Source organism: Lepidochelys olivacea, assembly GCF_965140295.1.
Source record: "Lepidochelys olivacea isolate rLepOli2 genome assembly, chromosome: 2".
Taxonomy (NCBI): domain Eukaryota; kingdom Metazoa; phylum Chordata; order Testudines; family Cheloniidae; genus Lepidochelys; species Lepidochelys olivacea.
In genome coordinates, this window is record NC_140412.1 from 189,037,226 (window position 1) to 189,056,873 (window position 19,648).

The 19,648-nt window shown below is 41.2% G+C and overlaps 1 protein-coding gene across 2 annotated transcripts in view; it reads left to right on the top strand.

Annotated features, from left to right (window-relative positions):
- ULK4 (unc-51 like kinase 4) overlaps positions 1-19,648 on the top strand; it is a 381,762-nt gene that overhangs the window by 160,241 nt on the left and 201,873 nt on the right. The window contains exons 30-31 of one of the 2 annotated variants that reach the window (XM_084619803.1): positions 7,268-7,360; positions 16,385-16,511. In XM_084619803.1, coding sequence (XP_084475929.1) covers positions 7,268-7,360; positions 16,385-16,472 — 181 coding nt within the window. In that variant the 3' untranslated portion in view covers positions 16,473-16,511. Of the gene's footprint in view, positions 1-7,267; positions 7,361-16,384; positions 16,512-19,648 lie in introns of those variants that run through there. The other variant, XM_084619802.1, reaches the window with a different exon arrangement.

The following is a 19,648-nucleotide window of genomic DNA, read 5'->3' on the forward strand; positions in this document are numbered from 1 at the left end:
TTGCATACCTGACCATCCTGGCTAATAGCTATTGATAGACCTATTCTCCATGAACTTATCTAGTCCTTTTTTGAATCCCATTATAGTTTCCATTCTGTAAAGTGACCATTTATTCCTACCCTTTGTTTCCTATCTTTTAACCAGTTACTGATCCATGACAGGACCTTCTCTCTTATCCCATGACTGCTTATATTGACTGGATCACCCTTGTTTACATGTTTGTTTGTTCCCCTCAAAGAATTCTGATAGATTGGTAAGGCATGAATTCCCTTTACAAAAGCCATGTTGACTCTTTTCCAACAAATTGTGTCCATCAATGTATATGATGATTCTGTTCTTTACTATACTTTCATCCAATTTGCCTGGTACTGAAGTTAGGCTTACCAGCCTGTAACTGTCTGGATCACCTCTCAAGCCTTTTTAAAAAATTGGCATCACATTAGCTATCCACCAGTCACCAGGTGCAGAAGCCGAGTTAAATGATAGACTATATGCCACACTTAGTAGTTCTGCAATTTCATATTTGAGTTCCTTCATAACCCTCTTGGGCGAATACCATCTGGTTCTGGTGACTTAGTACTGTTTAATTTATCAATTTTGTTCCAAAACCTCCTCTGTTTACACCTCAGTCAGGGACAGTTCCTCAGACTTCTAACCTAAAAAGAATGGCTCAGGTGTGACTAACCAGATCCTGTGGTGCAAAACCAGGACCTGTTGTTGGCACAGCAAACCACCTCTTCATCCTCTCTGGATGACTCATCTGTGCCAGGCTCCTCCTCCTCCTCCCTAGATGCCTGAACAGTTTAACACATAAGGACCTTAGGCTACCTTAGGTATCCAGGTGGAATTTCTGCAGGACAATATGCATAAGCTGCTGGATGTTCTCCAACCATCAGCTCCAGGAAGAGTAGTCTTGGTTACATGAGGCTCTGTTGGAGTCTGCAGAGGCCCTACAGACTCCTGCTTTGTTGTCTCTCACAGGGAAGTGTTCAGAGAAGTGATACTTTATTCCCATGCAGGGTTTCTACTCCCACCCAACCCCTAACTCTCTTGAGATAACTGCAGCAAATGACAGGGAAGACATAAATATACATCTACGGACAAAGAGTCCAAAAGGATGGACTTAATGGGGAGGAACATTTATATTTTCTCTTCCCTGCAGATGTGGTTTGCAACCCAACAGATGTTGCTCTCTAAATATGGCTTTGTTAATTGGGTGCCCATGTCTGAGTTTGCAGAGAAGTTGCTAAAAGCCTTAAAGAGTTTAAGGCATTCATTGGAGAAAGCCTTATGGGAACCAAGATTTCTTTACTGTCATCTCTAGACCTGGCAGATATCTCAGCCAGAATTATGGCATTGGCTGTGACCATGAGGAGATTCCTGAGGGCTGCAGAATTCAGGCATTATACCTGAGGGCCAGCAGACCATGGCTGGAAAAGTTTTTGGAAAAGCTCAATGAGACCCTGCGCTCTTTTGCGTTCCTTGGGAATTATATGCCAGCTGTACAGGGATGCCCCTATACGTGTTTCTTTCCAGTAAGGCAGTGGGACTACCCCAGGAAAGGACATAGATCCCAGAGGTGAAGGCCCACTGGTTCCAGATTTAGCTATCCACGTCATCCTCCTGCAACATCCAGCAAGCACTCATTTTGACTTCTGTGTCCAGGACAGTGATCCAGTGGTGATCAATGCTTTTCACCTGCACTGGGAATCAGCACTCCTGTATGCTTTTCCTCCAACTCTGATCATCCCACAAGTCATTCTCTAACTGAAATTGTATTGTGTCAGGCTTATTCTCACTCCTCCAGGACGGCCTAGATAATGGTGGTTCTCTGACCTCCTTGCGTTATCAGTCCAGCCTCCCATATCTCTTCCTCTTCATCTGGGCTCCTGGCTCAGTATCACAGCCAGATTTCACATCCAGCACTCATCTCCCTGCATCTTGTGGATACTGGATGGTTAGACGAGGAGAGAAATGATATTCAGAGGTGGTCTGGCAAATCTTGCTTAATAATAGAAAGCCCTCCATCAGAACGTCCTATTTGGCCAAATAGAAGTGGTTCTCAATATGATTGTTAGCCTGGGGAATTCAAGTGAAAATGGTTTGTATACAGGACAACTCTGAGTACCTGTTACACCTTGAGGTTTCTGATTTTTCACTTAATTAGTTGAGAATGCACTTGGTGGCAATTTTGGCATTTCACCTACCCATCCATCGGAAATAGGTATTTTTGAACTCCATGGTAATGAAATTCTTGAAAGGAGTCATTCAGCTCCATTTCAGGCTCAAGAACTGAGAGGCTCGCTATCCAGTTGTATGGAAAAGGGGGATTTAATAGTTTAATTTGTGCTGACTTTATTTTTAAAGGGGACTCTGGCTGGCCTACTTTGTGTGTGTAATTGAAGCCTGCAAAAAGTCTGCCCACATTCAATTGATTCAAGTGAGAGATTCTCGCAGGTCTTAGAATGTTGCTCTATATATCTGAAATGCAAAAGGGCAGTTTTAGAGAAATGCAGTATTGGCAAAGATTTTCTTATCATGTACTGTATACATGACTGGCACCCTCTACTTGAGTTTAAGAATGGTAATTTTGGGTTAGAAATATTAGTGCGTTTGTAGATCAGTATGTTATTTTTTTTTCCCTACCTTTCATTGAGTGGAATGTTTTCATTTCTTTCAATGAGAGATTTTATTTTTCCTGGGTATTTGGTAACCAATACAAAACTTTTGGAAATAATAAAATAAACAGGGATGGTTGAAATGGTTTGTATTAAATAAAAACTGACCAAAATGTTCCTCAAACTCAGATCACACCAACCCTTTTTCATATATGAAAACGTTTTTTAATCTTTTAAAATACAGAACATAATATTTCGCATTTACCCATTCCTTTGCACTTCCTGGTTTTGGTTGAGATCTCATGTGCTGAAATGTGATTAAGATTATCATGTGGTGGTTCTTGGCAGATTTCCAGCCCAGCTCTTCAAACTAAAATCTTGGATCGTTCAGATAGGGAGGAGGTAAATGTTTAGAATTTTTAGTGGTTAAAGAAACTCCAAAACGTCTGGGTTCCCTTGACACTATTTATATGTGAGAAAGATGGCAATATAGCAATTTACCAGATTATAGTTGAAATTTACCAAATAATTATTTTCATCTCTAAAAACTGAGTTTATTAGTTTGTATGTTTCTTCATGTGATGAAAATATTAGTCATAGATATTCACACTGTAATGGCTTAGGAGCAGAGAGACTTGTTCTCCACATAGAAGGTACAGCACTGGGTTATTTGTGATTCATAACCCTATATAGTTTTCCAGAAAAAGTTCATCATAATTGCCACAAAAAGAATGTTCATTTTAACAGTTCTGGATTTTTTGTGTGGTATTTGGGTCGATTAATCACTTGGCTATAGAATTACTTAGTACGCCGAAATATCTTACCCTAAATATTTCACTTATGTTACCTTTGGGGGAAAAAAACTGGAGTTTCAAGTAAAAACAAATAACTAAGACTGATTTTATTGAACACATGGGAGATTGAGGTTAAATAAATATAATGGTAATCATTTATTTTTTAAATAATATATCTTCTCTGTGAACATTAACAAGTTACCAAGTACCACATTTATAAGCATGTAGGCCTAAAATTAGGCTTCTATATAAATATTTATTAATATTGTTAGGAATTATCAGTTTTTGAGACCTAAATCCATGTTTTGTGTAACAAAATCAGAATTTTGAGAGCTAATTTAGGTGACTACCTTTAGGCTCCCTTGTTTAAAAATGTAGTCCCAGCAGTCCTTGCCTTGACTATAAGCATGCATGAGTAGTCTCATTGAGATCAGTAAGACTACTTGCATGTGTAAGTGTTTGCAGGATTGGGGCCTATGTCACTAGTGAATTAAGATATTTTTTTCTAATGTGAGAGAAAGAGAAGTTCATTAATCACAAATGAGAAAATGTGTTTTATTTCAGGTATTGGAATTTATTAGTTGGAAAGTACAAGCTTTAATTATTACAGATAAAAAGCTACCATCAAGTATTAAGTCTTTGGTCTACCATGCATGATAGTAAGTTCAGTTCCTGGTATTTCCTTCCAAAGATGTCATGGACTTGGAACATAATATGGCTAGCACACTTAGCTTAGCAGCGAGTACCAGTGATGTGTTGCTGACAGCAAGCCCTGCCTTGCTCACACATGTACTGTGTGAAATGGGACTACTTTAATACACATTAGGGAACTTTTAGTGTATGCCAGCAGGTTTCACACAGGCCAGTTCGTTTGTGATGTGCGGAATGTTCCCTAGAATTTATACCTCTCTGGTGCAGATTAGTGCACTGTGTACACAAGTCCGTAGGAGTGTCTTTTTCTGTGAAGGGAGTCCCATAGATGCCAAGATAACCAGTGATATGTGTTGGTAGTTTTTAGAAAACACTTATGCAATATGAAAACATTGTGGTGTCAAAAACATGGTATTCTTTCTTTTACTAATCCCCTCATTTTTCCTTTTTAAGTTCTTCATGCTTTACTTTGATGAATAATGGAATGTCTCGTCTGTTGCCTTTATCTCTTCCAAATGTCTAGATTGGCCTTCCTAAAGGAAGCACTTACTAATGAAAGGTGCTGTTTTTGACAGGAGTGAGTCAGTCTGTGTTTGTCTGTTTGTCTCTGTCTCTTACTCACTCTTGTATCTTATTTCATCCCTTCTCTTCCCCATTACCATATGCAATTATTTTACAGCTGTTCATTTCCTTAAAAGAAATAGAAATATCCTTATTCCTCTGGTAAATCAAAGATTGTCATGTTGTTAGAAGACATATCAGTGTCCATGTTGATATTCAGCATCTTGTTTCCTCTTTACCAGGCTTTCGGTTAGTGGATTTTGCATGGGTCTTTTCAAAGATTTCTTTCTTGTACCTCTTTACTGATCCGGACTTTCCATACATGTTTTCACTTTTATCTGCATGTAAAGTTGATCAGACATTTCATCCAGATTTGCTGTTCTTGCCTGTGTACTATATCTGCTTGTGTGTTATGTACAATCTTCAGTTGTCTTTAAAAATAAATAAATAAAGCAAACTTTGAGGGGAATGAGTTGATGTTAGGTGGTAGGTAACTAATATTCATGTCTCCCTCACTACATGGCATTTTAGAAGTAAAAAAAACCTGATTGGAGTTGTTGCACATTCACTAGCATTCCTTGGAGGATGAAAGTGCACTTAATTCAAAACAGCCCCCCCCCTTCCCTCCCACCCTGGTGCTTTAAAAGGTTTTAAATTGCAAAAAAAAATAAACAAAATCAATAATCTAAGTTGGGTCACACATCATCCCTCGTACGATATTTCTGAGCTCCGCATAGCACTTATACCTTTTACTATTTTAAGATTCTTTGTGTAAAATGATTTTTTGTCATTTTACTGCTGACCTTTTGAAAATGTAGATATACATGTTACTAAAGGACTCTATTAATACTGCATTTCTTCCTTTGTATTTTCTTCCCATAAACTGGGATTAATTTTTGTGAAGCTCTGCTTTTGAAACTTCATATCCAAGTAGTGGACTTATTATACAGTTCCAAAGAGTTAGGGTCCCTGAGAGTGCTGGTTGGACCTAATTTTAAAGCCTGACCTGAACGTGACTAGACCACAGTTGACCCAAATGCAGGAGTGTCAAGTTGTGTTCATACTGGACCTGACTCTTGTAGTTGCGTCACATTGCATTGGGCTGCAAAGTTAGTTGCAGAGGGGTAGCAACCAGAGCCAGCAGACCAGTGTGGCCAGGGCATTGCAAACAGACCTATGTGCCTCTGTCATTCACAGGCCTGCCTTGTTTCCCCACCCTGTCCTGCAGCTGCCCCAATGAACATGGGATTGTCTGCTCCTGCACCCCCATGGGACCACAGCCCTCATAGGGTTGTCAGCTGTCTGGTTTTTTACAGAAATATCTGGTTGAAAAGGGACCCTGGTGGCGCCAGTCAGCATTGCTGACCGGGCTGTTAAGTCTGATTGGCGCGGGGCTGGCAGGCTCCCTACCCAGCTCCCAAGAAGTGGCCAGCATGTCCCTCCGGCTCCTAGGCATAGGGGCAGCCACAGAGGCTCTGTGCGCTGTCCTCGCCCCGAGCACCGGCTCCGTAGTTCCCATTGGCCAGGAACCATGGCCAATGGGCACTGCAGAGGCAGGCCTTGCGGGCAGAGGCAGCATATAGAGCCCCCCGTAGGAGCCAGAGGGACATGCTGGCCACTTCCCAAGAGCTGCCTGAGGTAAGCACCACCTGGAGCCCTCCCCCCCCTCCCACGCCCCTGCCCCAGCCCTATGAAAATGAGCAAGTGAGGGTGGGGGAGAGTGAGCAATGGATGGAGTGAGCGGAGATGGGGCCTTGGAGAAAGGGCGGGGCAGGGAAAGGATATTTGGTTTTCTGCAATTAGAAAGTTGGCAACCCTAAGCCTCCAGCCTGCAGCCAGGGCAGCCAGTCACCATGCCCCATTGCTGTGTGCATTTGGGAAAGTCCTTGTCCTCCTCCCCTCTGCTGCTACCTCTTGCCTGGCAGTGCTGTAGGGCTCCAGGCACAGGGGAAAGGTAGGTGTGGGCACAAGCCCTGGGACTGTGGGGTGGTGTGGGGTTAGCACCCATCTGCTGAGCCCCCTATAATCACCATCTTCTCACATTTCCTGAAATGCTGCAGCAAGGGCATCTTCTGCACAGGAACCATGAACTACTCCATGCCAGGCAGGGAGGTGGAGTGCAAGGCAAGGGATGCCCAATGCAAGAACCTGACTGGCCATGCCGCACCACTCTAATAACAGCTGAGGTGCACCACGTGTGTATGTGCACATTTGTGTATTTGTCTGTTTCTTAAGGTGGGAAACAGCTGGTGCGAGCATAACACTCCCTCCCTTGTCAGTGCTGCTGATGCCAGCCATTGTCCCATGTAAAGAAAAGACTATTTGCTGTAGCCCCAGCCTTGCCATGCCACCTCCAGGGATGTCCACAACCCCAGTCCACCTCTAGTCCTTTGGGCTTGATCTTAAAGCCTGACCCAAGCATATCCTATCCAACCTGCGCTCAACACTTGTGTTCAGGTTTGAATCAGGTTGCAAGGCCCTAAGGTCTTTGTCTTGTTATTGACTTGTAAAACAAAATCATTTTGGGTTGGTGATTTTCATAAAACTCTGGTAGCTGATATAATTTAAGCTATCACAAAACATCAGCTGTATGATACAGAATATCTCCGATTTTCACGATAATTACTTTCATTTTCATTGCAGATATGAGCACATTCTAATGGCACCTGACCCAGTACCAGTGTATGCTCTGAAACTGTTGGTAGCCCTGACTGAACATAGCCCTGCTCTTACTAGGTAACACAACTAAGCTTTCTCTCCTAATCAGAATTTTTCTCAATTCATCCTTATTCACTGTTCAATTAGAAATTAAGAATTATATAGATTTAAGTGCAGTTCATACTGATGAGATTGTGTTGAGAGACAGATCTTGGCAGTGTGTATTTGTTACAGGTAGAATTTTTGTAAGGCATAGTTTCTGAGCTGAAGTCTTTTGTATTACAGTTTGGTATGTGCTTGATTACTTTAATTATCTTTTAGCACAATTAGTTAAATATAAAAAGTGGGAATTTAAAAAACATTTCCTGAACTGTCCTTTATGCTAAACAAATAGATATAGATATATAGAGATATCTTATTCTGTGCAAATATTACATACTATGCCACCATATTACATAGGCTAATAATTCTAAAAGCTGATGAAATTTCCTTTACCTCACTACTGCTGGTAGGTGAGCCTTTCATCTCATTCTTCATTTCTGAGCATTGTCTTCTGAATTCAACCAATAACGTAGTGGCAAGACCAAATTAGGTTTCTGTATGATTCTGAACCTTCTAAAACCAAGTTGCTTAAAGATAACACGATATTCCATCAGGCTGTGATTAAAATGTTCAGACATGCCAGCCTGATCACAGTGAGAGGAGGCTTCTCCACTCACCCTCTGGTCACCTGAAAGGGCAGAATCCACACAGACAGACATGCGCGCGCGCACACACAGTCCAGCTACTTCCTGTTCCTCCCTGCTCCGTCCAGGTAAACTTTCTCCTCCCCCACCCCACTCAGTTTCAGAGGGAGCCCCCTATCAACAGCAACCCCTTTATTTCCAGGCAGCAAGACAAAAGTCCCATGGTGCAGAATGGTGGTCAGGACATTTCTTGGGTGCTTAATTAATCCATATTTACAGTTGACAAGTGGCCTAATTTTCAGAGGTTTTGAATATTCATATCTTCCTTTAAATTTGTTTAATGCCTCTGAAAATCAGACTGCTATGGATTTAGATATCTAATTTATGCACCCAAGTTTGAAAATATTGATACATGGTTTGATTCCCAACTCTGTAATTGTGCTTGAAAATATCTTTTGTGACCATTATTCCTTTCGTGAATCTTTTCCATTGTTCCATATGCTCCATCTAAGATATTATCTTTCATCTGTGAAAGGCAAATTACCACTTTTTAATCTCCTGTTTTTCTTTCCCTCTTCAAATGCCCTATTCTTATGCATTTTTTTATGAAAGTCTATGCACACCGACTTATGCAGACAATACTGTAGCAATACAATTTGGTAGAAAGAGTCCTGCCAATGTAGTTCTGTCCTGTTCTGTGCAAGGTTCAACAAACATAATGTTCTTAAGTGTCCCCCTCCCCATCTAACCTGTGCCTAAAAAAAAAAAAAAAAGACAAATGTTTTTAAAAACAAATATTTTGGATAAGTATTTGGATCTGGAAACCTTTTGTTAGGTACTTTTGTAAGAGATTTTACATAGACAGTTTTCAAATATGCATTTGTAATGGATAAAAACAACTTTAAAGCAACTGTAGGCAACAGGTATTTAGGCTGTACTTTTAAAGAAAATCCTATTGAAATCTGATTGATTACAGACTAAATAGTTAAATATTTCTGGATGTTAAATAGATTTGCAAATAAATATAGGACACTTTCAGACCCTGGTCCCAAAAAGTGTGACCAACTCAAGTAGTTTATGGCAATTTGCAACTCGGGCACCATAAAGCACCGTGGAATGTTTCAGTGTATTGTCCTTTTATAGAACCCTCTAAACTGCTTCAAACCTCTCTGATTCCAGCTGTTATTTGGTACTGATGCCTTATTAACCTCTAGCTACTACAGTGACTGGTGAACTGAAGATGCATTTATTGAGACAGCTACCCTGTATCAAGAAACAACTACATGGAAGTGTTTATAATGCTTTATCCTGTTTTTTTCCCTATATTATGGTAAAAATTATTGAAAGTTTAGAGAAATTTTGTTTTTTTATGTAATAGGGACTCACTAGTGGAATTTTCTGCCACAGAGGGAACTAAAATAGGTGTATTCTTTACATGCCTCCTTTTCTTCAATTTTTGAACATTGTTTCATTTCTGTGTCAATCAATATGAAATAGTCAAATGCTGTTAATAAACCATAAATCCATAAGTCTGCTCTCACCGGGGAGATGAATTTTAGAAGATATACACTTGTGTTTGTAAACAGTTGTTGCAGAAAAATGTCCTATATTAGTCATGGTCCTTGGGTTAGGTTTGTGATAGAATGAACTGTATTTCCTGATGAGGATGTGGTGGCCGAACGTCCAGGGAAATTAAGAAAACAAAAAGGTTTTAGGAAAATAAACAAGATGTTTGAATGTGGGATAGGTAGATAGAATAGGCAGGAAGTAGAGCAGGAAGGAGGAAGAGAGAGACGGAAAAGGAATGGTAATGTGTTTCCATTGTATGTATCTAGGATTTTGGGCCTGAATGTGCATTTACTTGCATTAAGTTGTTAATGGTTCTACTGAACTCAGTGGAGTTATTAGTATAAAACTGAAGTGAGAATCAGTTAGGTCCTTGGTACTCACTTCTGTTGGGTGGTTTCTGGAGCAATTATGTTTGGGGAGTGGTTCTTTGAGTCTGTCTTCTGACTTTCATTGACTGAAATGAGCAATAGGAAAAAATTAATTTATTTTCCTTAACAGCTCAGATGAAAACACTCCCCTTTTTCCTTCTTATCCTTTACAGTCCTGCCATGAGCACTGCTGCTACACACTAAATAGATTAAAAATGAACTAGAAAATTGTTTGAGTGGCTTGAGATTTTGAACAATTTGAATACAGTAAATGCAGTACTTAACTGCAATTTTATTGCATTTATACTATTTATACTACCACAGGATTACATTTATTGTGCAGATAAATAGTACCATTTTCTATTGTTGAAATAAATCTATTGAGCTTCTAATTCTTTATTACAATTCATAAAATATCACTGTAGCTCAGGCTTTGGTTATCGGAGCAATGTTGTAGCTCACCATCAAAAGCTCTTTTCTGGGGGGAGAGGGGGTGTACACTTAACAGTGTTTGTGCAGGGTAGATATTTGGATGCTGTCAAGGTTCCTCCCCCACTCTGAACTCTAGGGTACAGATGTGGGGACCTGCATGAAAAACCTCCTAAGCTTATTTTTACCAGCTTAGGTCAAAACTTCCCCAAGGTACAAAATATTACACCCGTTATCCTTGGACTGGCCGCTACCACCACCAAACTAATACTGGTTACTGGGGAAGAGCTGTTTGGATGCGTCCTTCCCCCCAAAATACTTCCCAAAACCTTGCACCCCACTTCCTGGACAAGGTTTGGTAAAAAGCCTCACCAATTTGCCTAGGTGACTACAGACCCAGACCCTTGGATCTTAAGAACAATGAACAATCCTCCCAACACTTGCACCCCCCCTTTCCTGGGAAATGTTGGATAAAAAGCCTCACCAATTTGCATAGGTGACCACAGACCCAAACCCTTGGATCTGAGAACAATGAAAAAGCATTCAGTGTTTTACAAGAAGACTTTTAATAAAAAATAGAAGTAAATAGAAATAAAGAAATCCCCCCTGTAAAATCAGGATGGTAGATATCTTACAGGGTAATTAGATTCAAAAACATAGAGAACCCCTCTAGGCAAAACCTTAAGTTACAAAAAAGATACACAGACAGAAGTAGTTATTCTATTCAGCACAATTCTTTTCTCAGCCATTTAAAGAAATCATAATCTAACACATACCTAGCTAGATTACTTACTAAAAGTTCTAAGACTCCATTCCTGGTCTGTCCCCGGCCAAGACGACTACAGACAGACACAGACCCTTTGTTTCTCTCCCTCCTCCCAGCTTTTGAAAGTATCTTGTCTCCTCATTGGTCATTTTGGTCAGGTGCCAGCGAGGTTACCTTTAGCTTCTTAACCCTTTACAGGTGAGAGGAGCTTTCCCCTTGCCAGGAGGGATTTCAAAGGGGTTTACCCTTCCCTTTATATTTATGACAGATGCTGACTCACCCTTATAATCTGTTTATAGTTGGGTAATATTATTTTTTTGATCCTGACATTACTGGATGGTGGGTAGTGAGCTTCTAGGTGCTACAGTACATCTTTATTAACTGTTCATATTTTTAATTTAGTCTTTTTAATTCGAGTGTATCCAATGGTAATATTGGAAGGTGGATTCTTAGTTTCCAGGTTCTGATTTGACTTTAGCAATCTTGCTGATTTCCGTCAGTTATTTTCACTACTGGATATCTTTTTATATTGTTATTTTAATACTTAATGATGAATGCTACTTTCCACTGAGTCTGTCTTATCCAAAATTACATTTCACCCATAATGCTTCTCTCTTCATAGGGTGACACATTTTCTTGTGGCTTGAAAAAAAATCAGTAGAATGGTTGTAGATTTGGAATATGTAAATGAATGGGTTATTTTTTCTTATCTCATTGCCCCCAAATCTTCCAGAAATGACTCCCCTTACTATTCTGATTCTGAACTAACAAGTTTTTTCTTGTTTAGCAAATATGAGTTGTTCTGAAATTGCCTCTATAAATTGAAGAGTAAATTGTGAGCAGTTGAGATATCAGCCCAGACAGTTGTAATGTGAATTTAGTGATTCTGTCCTGTCCTAACTGTAAGTGTGTGTGTGGGGGGGGGCTTATTAATACAGCTTATACAACTTAACAAATAATAGTGTTTGTAGATCTAGATTATATTAAACTGATTTTTAAAAACACATTAGACTTTTTTTTTCTTTCTATTTCTCTTGTGGTGTCACTACAAGGCAGAATTAAGTTTGGGTGCCCTAAATGTGTATTTCTACAGCTTAATATGTTTGGATTTCTTTTACCCTTTACTCTTAATTTTCTGGTTTTATAATGCTTCCTTTTGGAAAAATTGCAGAATAATATTTTAGTTAAACTAAACTGGTATACTCTGTCTTAACTCCATGCTAATGTACTTCTAAAATCTGGGATGCTGATTATTGTTTATTTGCATACATGAGCTGAGCTAAGATTCTCACCTAGTCACATGCCTCCAGGAGCTGAGGCATTCAGAAAAACATCAGATATTGTAAAATTCGCAATGAAATGAAATGATATTGTAAAATTCGCAATGAAATGTCCCCCAAAGTTGGGGACACTGCCTATTATTCTATTGTTAGTCATTCAAGAAAAAAAAGGAGGGAAGAGTATCTGGTACCAGATATGAAAGTTTTAAAGGACCTATTTTAAAATAATGTTAACTGTAAATACATTAATATATTTATTTGTCAGTTCTCAGAAATTCTGTTCCCAAAGAGTAAGTTCTGTAAGTTTGGGAAAATACATTGTAGTCTTCATAAATAACAAAGGCTGAATGTGTGGTTCAAGTACAAAATTCAGCCTTAACTAATGAGCTGCAACCAGTACTTTCATAATACGTCATCTGAAATGACTGAACAGGTTTTAGAAATTGAAATGGATAGGAAACCTCTTTGTGTCATCTTATCATGGACATCCCTTCCATCAATATCACATCATGTGGACACAGCAGGCTAGATTGTCTTTGACCCTTATGTAGGTCCACCATGAGGGTGGCAGTGAAGGAGGGAAGAAAGGAGCCTCTCCAATTCCCCCGCACTTCTCACAGAGTACGGACAACACCAAGGAGACACATGGCAGAACAGAAAAATGTTCAGAAATCTTCCATTTCTAAGGGCTTGTCTACATTTACTGGGGGATTGACAAGCAGCTATCAATGCATCGACGGTCAATTTAGTAGATCTAGTGAAGACCTGCTAAATTGACTGCAGATCATCTCCCATCGACTCCTGTACTTCATTGGATCGAGGCGAGTAGGGGGAGTCGACGGGAGAGCATCTCTCATTGACATCGGGTAGTGTGGACCCCGCGGTAGGTAGATCTAAGCTATGTCGATTTGAATTACGCTATTCACGTAACTCAAATTGCATAGCTTAGATCGAACTTCTCCTGTAGTATAGACAACGCCTGAGTGTTACGAATTTAGTAGCTGTGAAGATGATTGATGGATCAACTTTGTACACACAGTAGACTGTCGTGATTACTTAGAATCTCTAACTCTTTATCATGATGTCTTTGAAACCACCCATTTTCAAATGTCATTTACACCACTTTTCTTATCCATGCATTGTCCATTTAGAGACTATTAAATGCACATTTCAGCATCACTATTAGTAGTGGGTTGATCCTGTTCTCATACATCATGATGATTGCTTTTCCTAGTTTTTGATTTTAAAAGCAGCTATAGTAGAGTTTGACCTTTTACCTTTAGAGTTGAATGTTGAGATGATAATTGCTTTTGAGTCAGGAGATGCTCCATTTAATCCAGTGCTCCTGGTATCAGCTATTTTAAAAACTTCCATGTGAAAAGGAGCAATTTAGATTACAAAATATCCATGAACAAACAATATTCTCTTTACACTTGAAACAAAAACTATAAAGTTTTGGTTCCTTGCTTCCATATTGAACTGATTAATGGATGCTTATATTAATTGTCTAAAAAGCGCTTTATCCTGATCTCCCAAATTGTAAGCCATTGTATATTCTAGTTTAAAAATATAGTGTTAAATTTAAAAAAATGACCGGTTAGCTTCTAAATTAGAGCTTTGTTTTTTCTGTGCTCTCTGCCCTTTTGAGTTATTGCAATGAATTTAAACAAATATTTGGAGAGATTCCTAATAATGAGCAACCCTATCTGGTTTGCCCACTAAAATTGGAGAATGTTCAGGTGCCAGTCTTATTTAACTCAACAATAGGATCAAATCTTAGATTCACAACACATTCAGAGAAACTAGGTTTTCTTAAAAAGAAAAGGAGGACTTGTGGCACCTTAGAGACTAACCAATTTATTAGCACAGGACAGGACTTTTTTTTAAATCATTGGTCTTATGTCCTCTGCCTTGCAGCACCAAACCCGGATTGGATATTTGACAAATTACAAAACATATAACTAACATCCTAGTCTCCTCTTCTCCAGAGACTCTGTCTTTCAGGAGTAGATTAGAAACACATACATACATACAAGTAGTCTTAATATGTTGGTTTTGTTTATCTCTTGCAAATTTTAGAACAGAGAGCAAAATTTCAGTTTCCACCTCCCATTCCAAAAAAGATTGGAAAAAGCTTTAAATCCTACAAAATATCAGGTAGCACAATGCCTAAGAATGTCTTCTCAAATAATTGGTAGATATCTATCATTTCAACTCCATGTTAACTAAGTGTGTCGTGTCCCCGTCCCCTCCGCAAATTTCCTCTGGTGTGTGGGTTTTTTGTTTTTTTTTAACAACATTTAAGAATTGCTCGATGACAGATTTCTCTGTGGAGAGTTTAGGCTATGCAGAAATGGAGCCCTCTGTTTATTAAATTATTACCTTCTGAGGCTTCCTCCTTTCCCCTCCAGAGACTTGGCTGCCTCTGTCTTCCCATCACAGAGAGAGATCTCATGGGGATGGGACAGCTAAAAAAAAGAATTTTAGTAATTTTTATTTGGGAGATGTGATCACTAGGCCACAAGATAGGACCCTTTCGTTCTTATCTGGCACTCTTCCATTTAGCCCAGACCAAGCCTGTCCCTGCCTTCTCTCTAAACCAGATCAGCCCTTCTTCTGTCTGTCAGTAGTCTCTCCTCTTCTTCACCAAGAACATATTGTGTAAGGAATAGAGTGAATAAGGTAAGACTTGCCAAACCATAGAATATTATTTTGGGGTGGGTTTTTTTGGTTCTTTGAAATAATGTCCTTCAGGCTGCCTCCTTGCTCCATGTTATATGCTGATCTTTGGGAGATTTAAAAAGAAATGAAGATAAGTCTGAAATCAATTACTTTACACTTATTTAGGGCATATAGCACACAGATCTATAATTTAAGGTAGTTTTTTAAAATTGTACTTGTATGTCACCTTTACAAAACACCCTGCTGGATCTGGATATGTCATTAACAATACATTACTTACTTTAAGCAAGTGGGAAATTGGTGGCAGAGGATGGCTTATTTGCTAGCTTGGATCTATTTCATGGTCAGTGGCAGCATGGCAGCTCCCTTGGTCAGTGCTCTCTCATCCCTCACATTGCGCTGATCATCTCCGATAAGAATAAAAGAGCTCAGTTCACATTAAAGACTGACGGCCCGCAAAGTTTCATTTTAATAATGCTATTAGAGAGCCTAGTCCTGTCATCTTTACTTGCTCAAGTAGTTCTATGAATAGGATTATCTATGTTGGGATATCCAGCACTGTTAAGAATTGCAAGATATTGTATTATGTTTTTTAGTTATCATGTGGCCAAAAGTCTTTGAGAGCTGCCCATAAGTGTGCTTCTCTCTGACTAAGGTCTGGTCTACACTATGAGGTTAGGTCGAGTTTAGCTGCATCAGGTCTATTTTATAAGCAATGCGGCTACACAACCAACCCCGTTCCACCGATCTAAAGGGCTCTTAAAATTGACTACTGTACTTGTCCCCGACGAGGGGAGTAGCAATTAAAATCGACCTTCCTGGGTCAAATTTGGGGTAGTGCAGATGTAGAGCTGTCCAATTCTATGGTATTGGCCTCTGGGAGCTATCCCAGTGTGCTCCAATATGACTGCTCTGGACAGCACTTTCAACTCGATGCATTAGCCAGGAACACAGGAAAAGCACCAGGAACTTTTGAATTTCATTTCCTGTTTAGTCAGCGTGGTGAGCTCAGCAGAACAGGTGATCATGCAGTCCCAGAATCGCAAACGAGCTCCAGCATGGAGCGAAAGGTAGACACTGGATCTGATTGCTGTATGGGGAGAAGAATCTGTGCAGGCAGAACTCTGAACTAGCAGAAGAAACACTGATATATATGCCAAAATCACACAGGGCACGGTGGAGAGAGGCTATACCAGGGAGACACAAACCAGTGAAAGTTAAGGAACTCAGGCAAACCTACCAAAATACAAAGGAGGCAAACCATCACTCCGGGTGAGAGCCCCATACATGCCACTTCTGTGATCAACTGCATGCCATTCTAGGGCGGAACCCTACCTCTACCCCACCACTGTCTGTGAACACCTGCAAGGGGGGAGTCTCACGCAGCACATAAAAGGATTTTGTGGATGAGGAAGAGGAGGAGAATGTGCAGCAGGCAAGAGGAGAATCCGTTCTCCACAGCAGCCAGGACCTTTTCATCACCCTGGAGCCAATACCCTCCCAAGGCAGGTTCCCGGACCCTGAAGGTGGAGAAGGCACCTCTGGTGAGTGCACATTTGTAACTACACTACAGGGTTTAAAAGCAATAGTGTTTAATGTTTGATTTGCCCTGAAGAATTGTGATGTATTCGCGGCCTGTACAGCTACTGGGAAAGTCTGTTAACATGTCCGGAGATGGAACAGGAATCCTCCAGGGACATCTCCATGAAGCTCTCCTGTAGGTACTTTGAAAGCCTTTGCGGAAGGTTTCTGGGGAGGGCTGCCTTATTTCGTCCTCCATGGTAGGACACTTTACCATGCCAAACCAGTAGCAAGTAGTCTGGAATCATTGCAGCACAAAGCACGGCAGCCAATGGTCCTGGGTTTTGATCGCATTCATGCAACATTCAGTCTTTATCTTTCTGTGTCAGCCTCAAGAGTGATATCATTCATGGTCACCTGGTTGAAATAGGGAGGTTTTGTAAGGGAACATTAAAAGGACCCCGTTCATTCTGGGCTGTTTGTGCTTGGCTAAAAGGGATCATTCCGGAGAACAGCCACGTGGTAGGAGGAGGGGTGTGCTGCACATCCACCCCAAAACCGCAGCCCCGCCTTTTAAACAGCAAACCCAATCGGCATTGCTTGCTATGGGAAAGGAGAGCACTGAAGTTTGAAACAATTCCCACATGTTATGAAGGCGGAAGAAGCCAATCCCTCATACCCTTTGGCTTACCTGGAAGCTGCCTGGAAACCGAATTCTGTTGCCCAGCCATATATGATGTGTCACCATACCAGCAGGTGCTCAATATAAAAGGCAAAATGCGACCTTGTACCTAAAACACATCAGTCTGCTGTGAATTGCTTGATTCACTGTAAAAGAATCTTTTGTTCTCAGAAATGTATCTTTTTAAATTGTACTCTCCCTTTTTATCCCCCCTGCAGGTGCAAATGTTTCTATGCTCCCTGTATCAACTCCGTCCCTGAGATTATCATAGATTAGAAGGTGAAAAAAACACACTTGCAGTGACATGTTTTCCAAGCTCATGCAATCCTCCCGCACTGATAGGGCACAGCTGAATGCATGGAGGCATTTGGTGGCAGAGGCCAGGAAAGCATACAGTGAGCGTGATCAGAACACGCAGGAGGGGATGCTGAGACTAATGGGGGAGCAAACGGACATGATCAGGCGACTGGTGGAGCTGCAGGAAAGGCAACTAGAGCACAGACCCACACTGCATCCATTGTATAACTGCCTGCCCTCCTCACCAAGTTCCATATCCTCCTCACCCAGATCCCAAGAACTCGGGGGGTGGGGGAAGGAGGAAGGCTCCGGACACCCAGCCACTCAACTCCAGAGGATGGCCTAAGCAACAGAAGGCTGTCATTCAAACAGCTTTGATTTGTAGTGTGGCTACAATAAGCAGTGTGGCCTTGTCCTTCCCTCCTCTCTCACCCCACCCGGGCTACCTTGTCAGTGATCTCAATTTTTTTAATAAATAATGAGTGAATGGATTCAAAACAATAGGGACTTTATTTTCTTTGCCAGCTGTGGTTGAAGGGGGAGAGGGATTGGCCTACAGGGAAGTACATTCAACAAAGGGGGCGGTTTTGCATCAAGAACAAACACACGCAACTGTCACACCATAGCCTGGCCAGTCATGAAACTGATTTTCAAAGCCTCTCTGATGCACAGCGCACCTAGCTGTGCTCTTCTAATCGCCCTCATGTCTGGCTGTTCAAAATTGGACACCAGGCAATTTGCCTCAATCTCCCACCCCACCATAAATGTCTCCCCCTTACTCTCACAGATATTATGGAGCACACAGCAAGCAGCAATAACAATGGAAATACTGGTCTTGCTGAGGTCTAAACCTACTCAGCAAACAGCACCAACACCCTTTTAAATGTCCAAAGGCACATTCTACCACCATTCTGCACTTGCTCAGCCTATAGTTGAACTGCTCCTTACTACTGTCCAAGCTGCCTGTGTATGGCTTCATAAGCCATGGGAGCAAAGAGTAGGCTGGGTCCCCAAGGATAACTACTGGCATTTCAGCATCTCCAGTGGTAATTTTTTGGTCTGGGAAGAGAAGAAGTCCCTTCTTGCAGCTTTTCGAACAGCCCGGAGTTCAGAAAGATGCAAGCATCACGCATCTTTCCCGACCATCTCACATTGATGTCAGTGAAACATCCCTTGTGATCCACCAGTGCTTGCAGCACCATTGAGAAGTACCCCTTGCAGTTTATGTACTGGTTGGCAAGGTGGTCCGGTGCCAAGATAGGGATATGCATTTCGTCTATTGCCCCACCACAGTTAGGGAAACCCATTGCAGCAAAGACATCCACTAGGACCTGCACATTTCCCAGAGACACTAACCTTGTTAGCAGAAGGTTATTGATTGCCTTGGCTACTTGGATCACAGCAGCCCCCGTAGTAGATTTGCCCACTCCAAATTGATTCCTGACTAACCAGTAGAAGTCGGGTATTGGAAGCTTCCACAGAGCTATCACCATTCGTTTCTCAACGGTCAGGGCAGCTCTCATCTTGGTATTCCTGTGCTTCAGGGCAGGGGGAAAGCAACTCACAAAGTTCCATGAAAGTGGCCTTATGCATGCGAAAGTTTCGCAGCCACTGGGAATCATCCCATACCCGCAACACTGTGTGGTCCCACCAGTCTGTGCTTGTTTGCTGGGCCCAGAATTGGCGTTCCACTATATCAACCTGCCCCACTGCTGCCATGATGTCCCAATTGCTACATCCTGTGCTTTCAGGAATGTCTGTGTCCATGTCCTCCTCACAACAGTCCTCATGCTGGCGGTTCCTAGTCAGGCTCTGCACATACTGTAGGATAATGCGTGAGGTGTTTACAATGCTCACAACAGCAGTGCGCAGCTGAGCAGGCTCCATGCTTGCTGTGCTATGGTGTTTGCATGGATAAATCAGGAAAAAAGGCGCGCGATGATTGTTTGTTGTTGCTTTCAAGGAGGGAGGGAGGAGAGACTGACGACATGTACCCAAAACCACCTGGGACAATGTTTTAGCCCCATTGGGAGCTTAACCCAAAATTCCAGTGGGCAGCGGGGACAGTGGGATAGCTACCCACAGT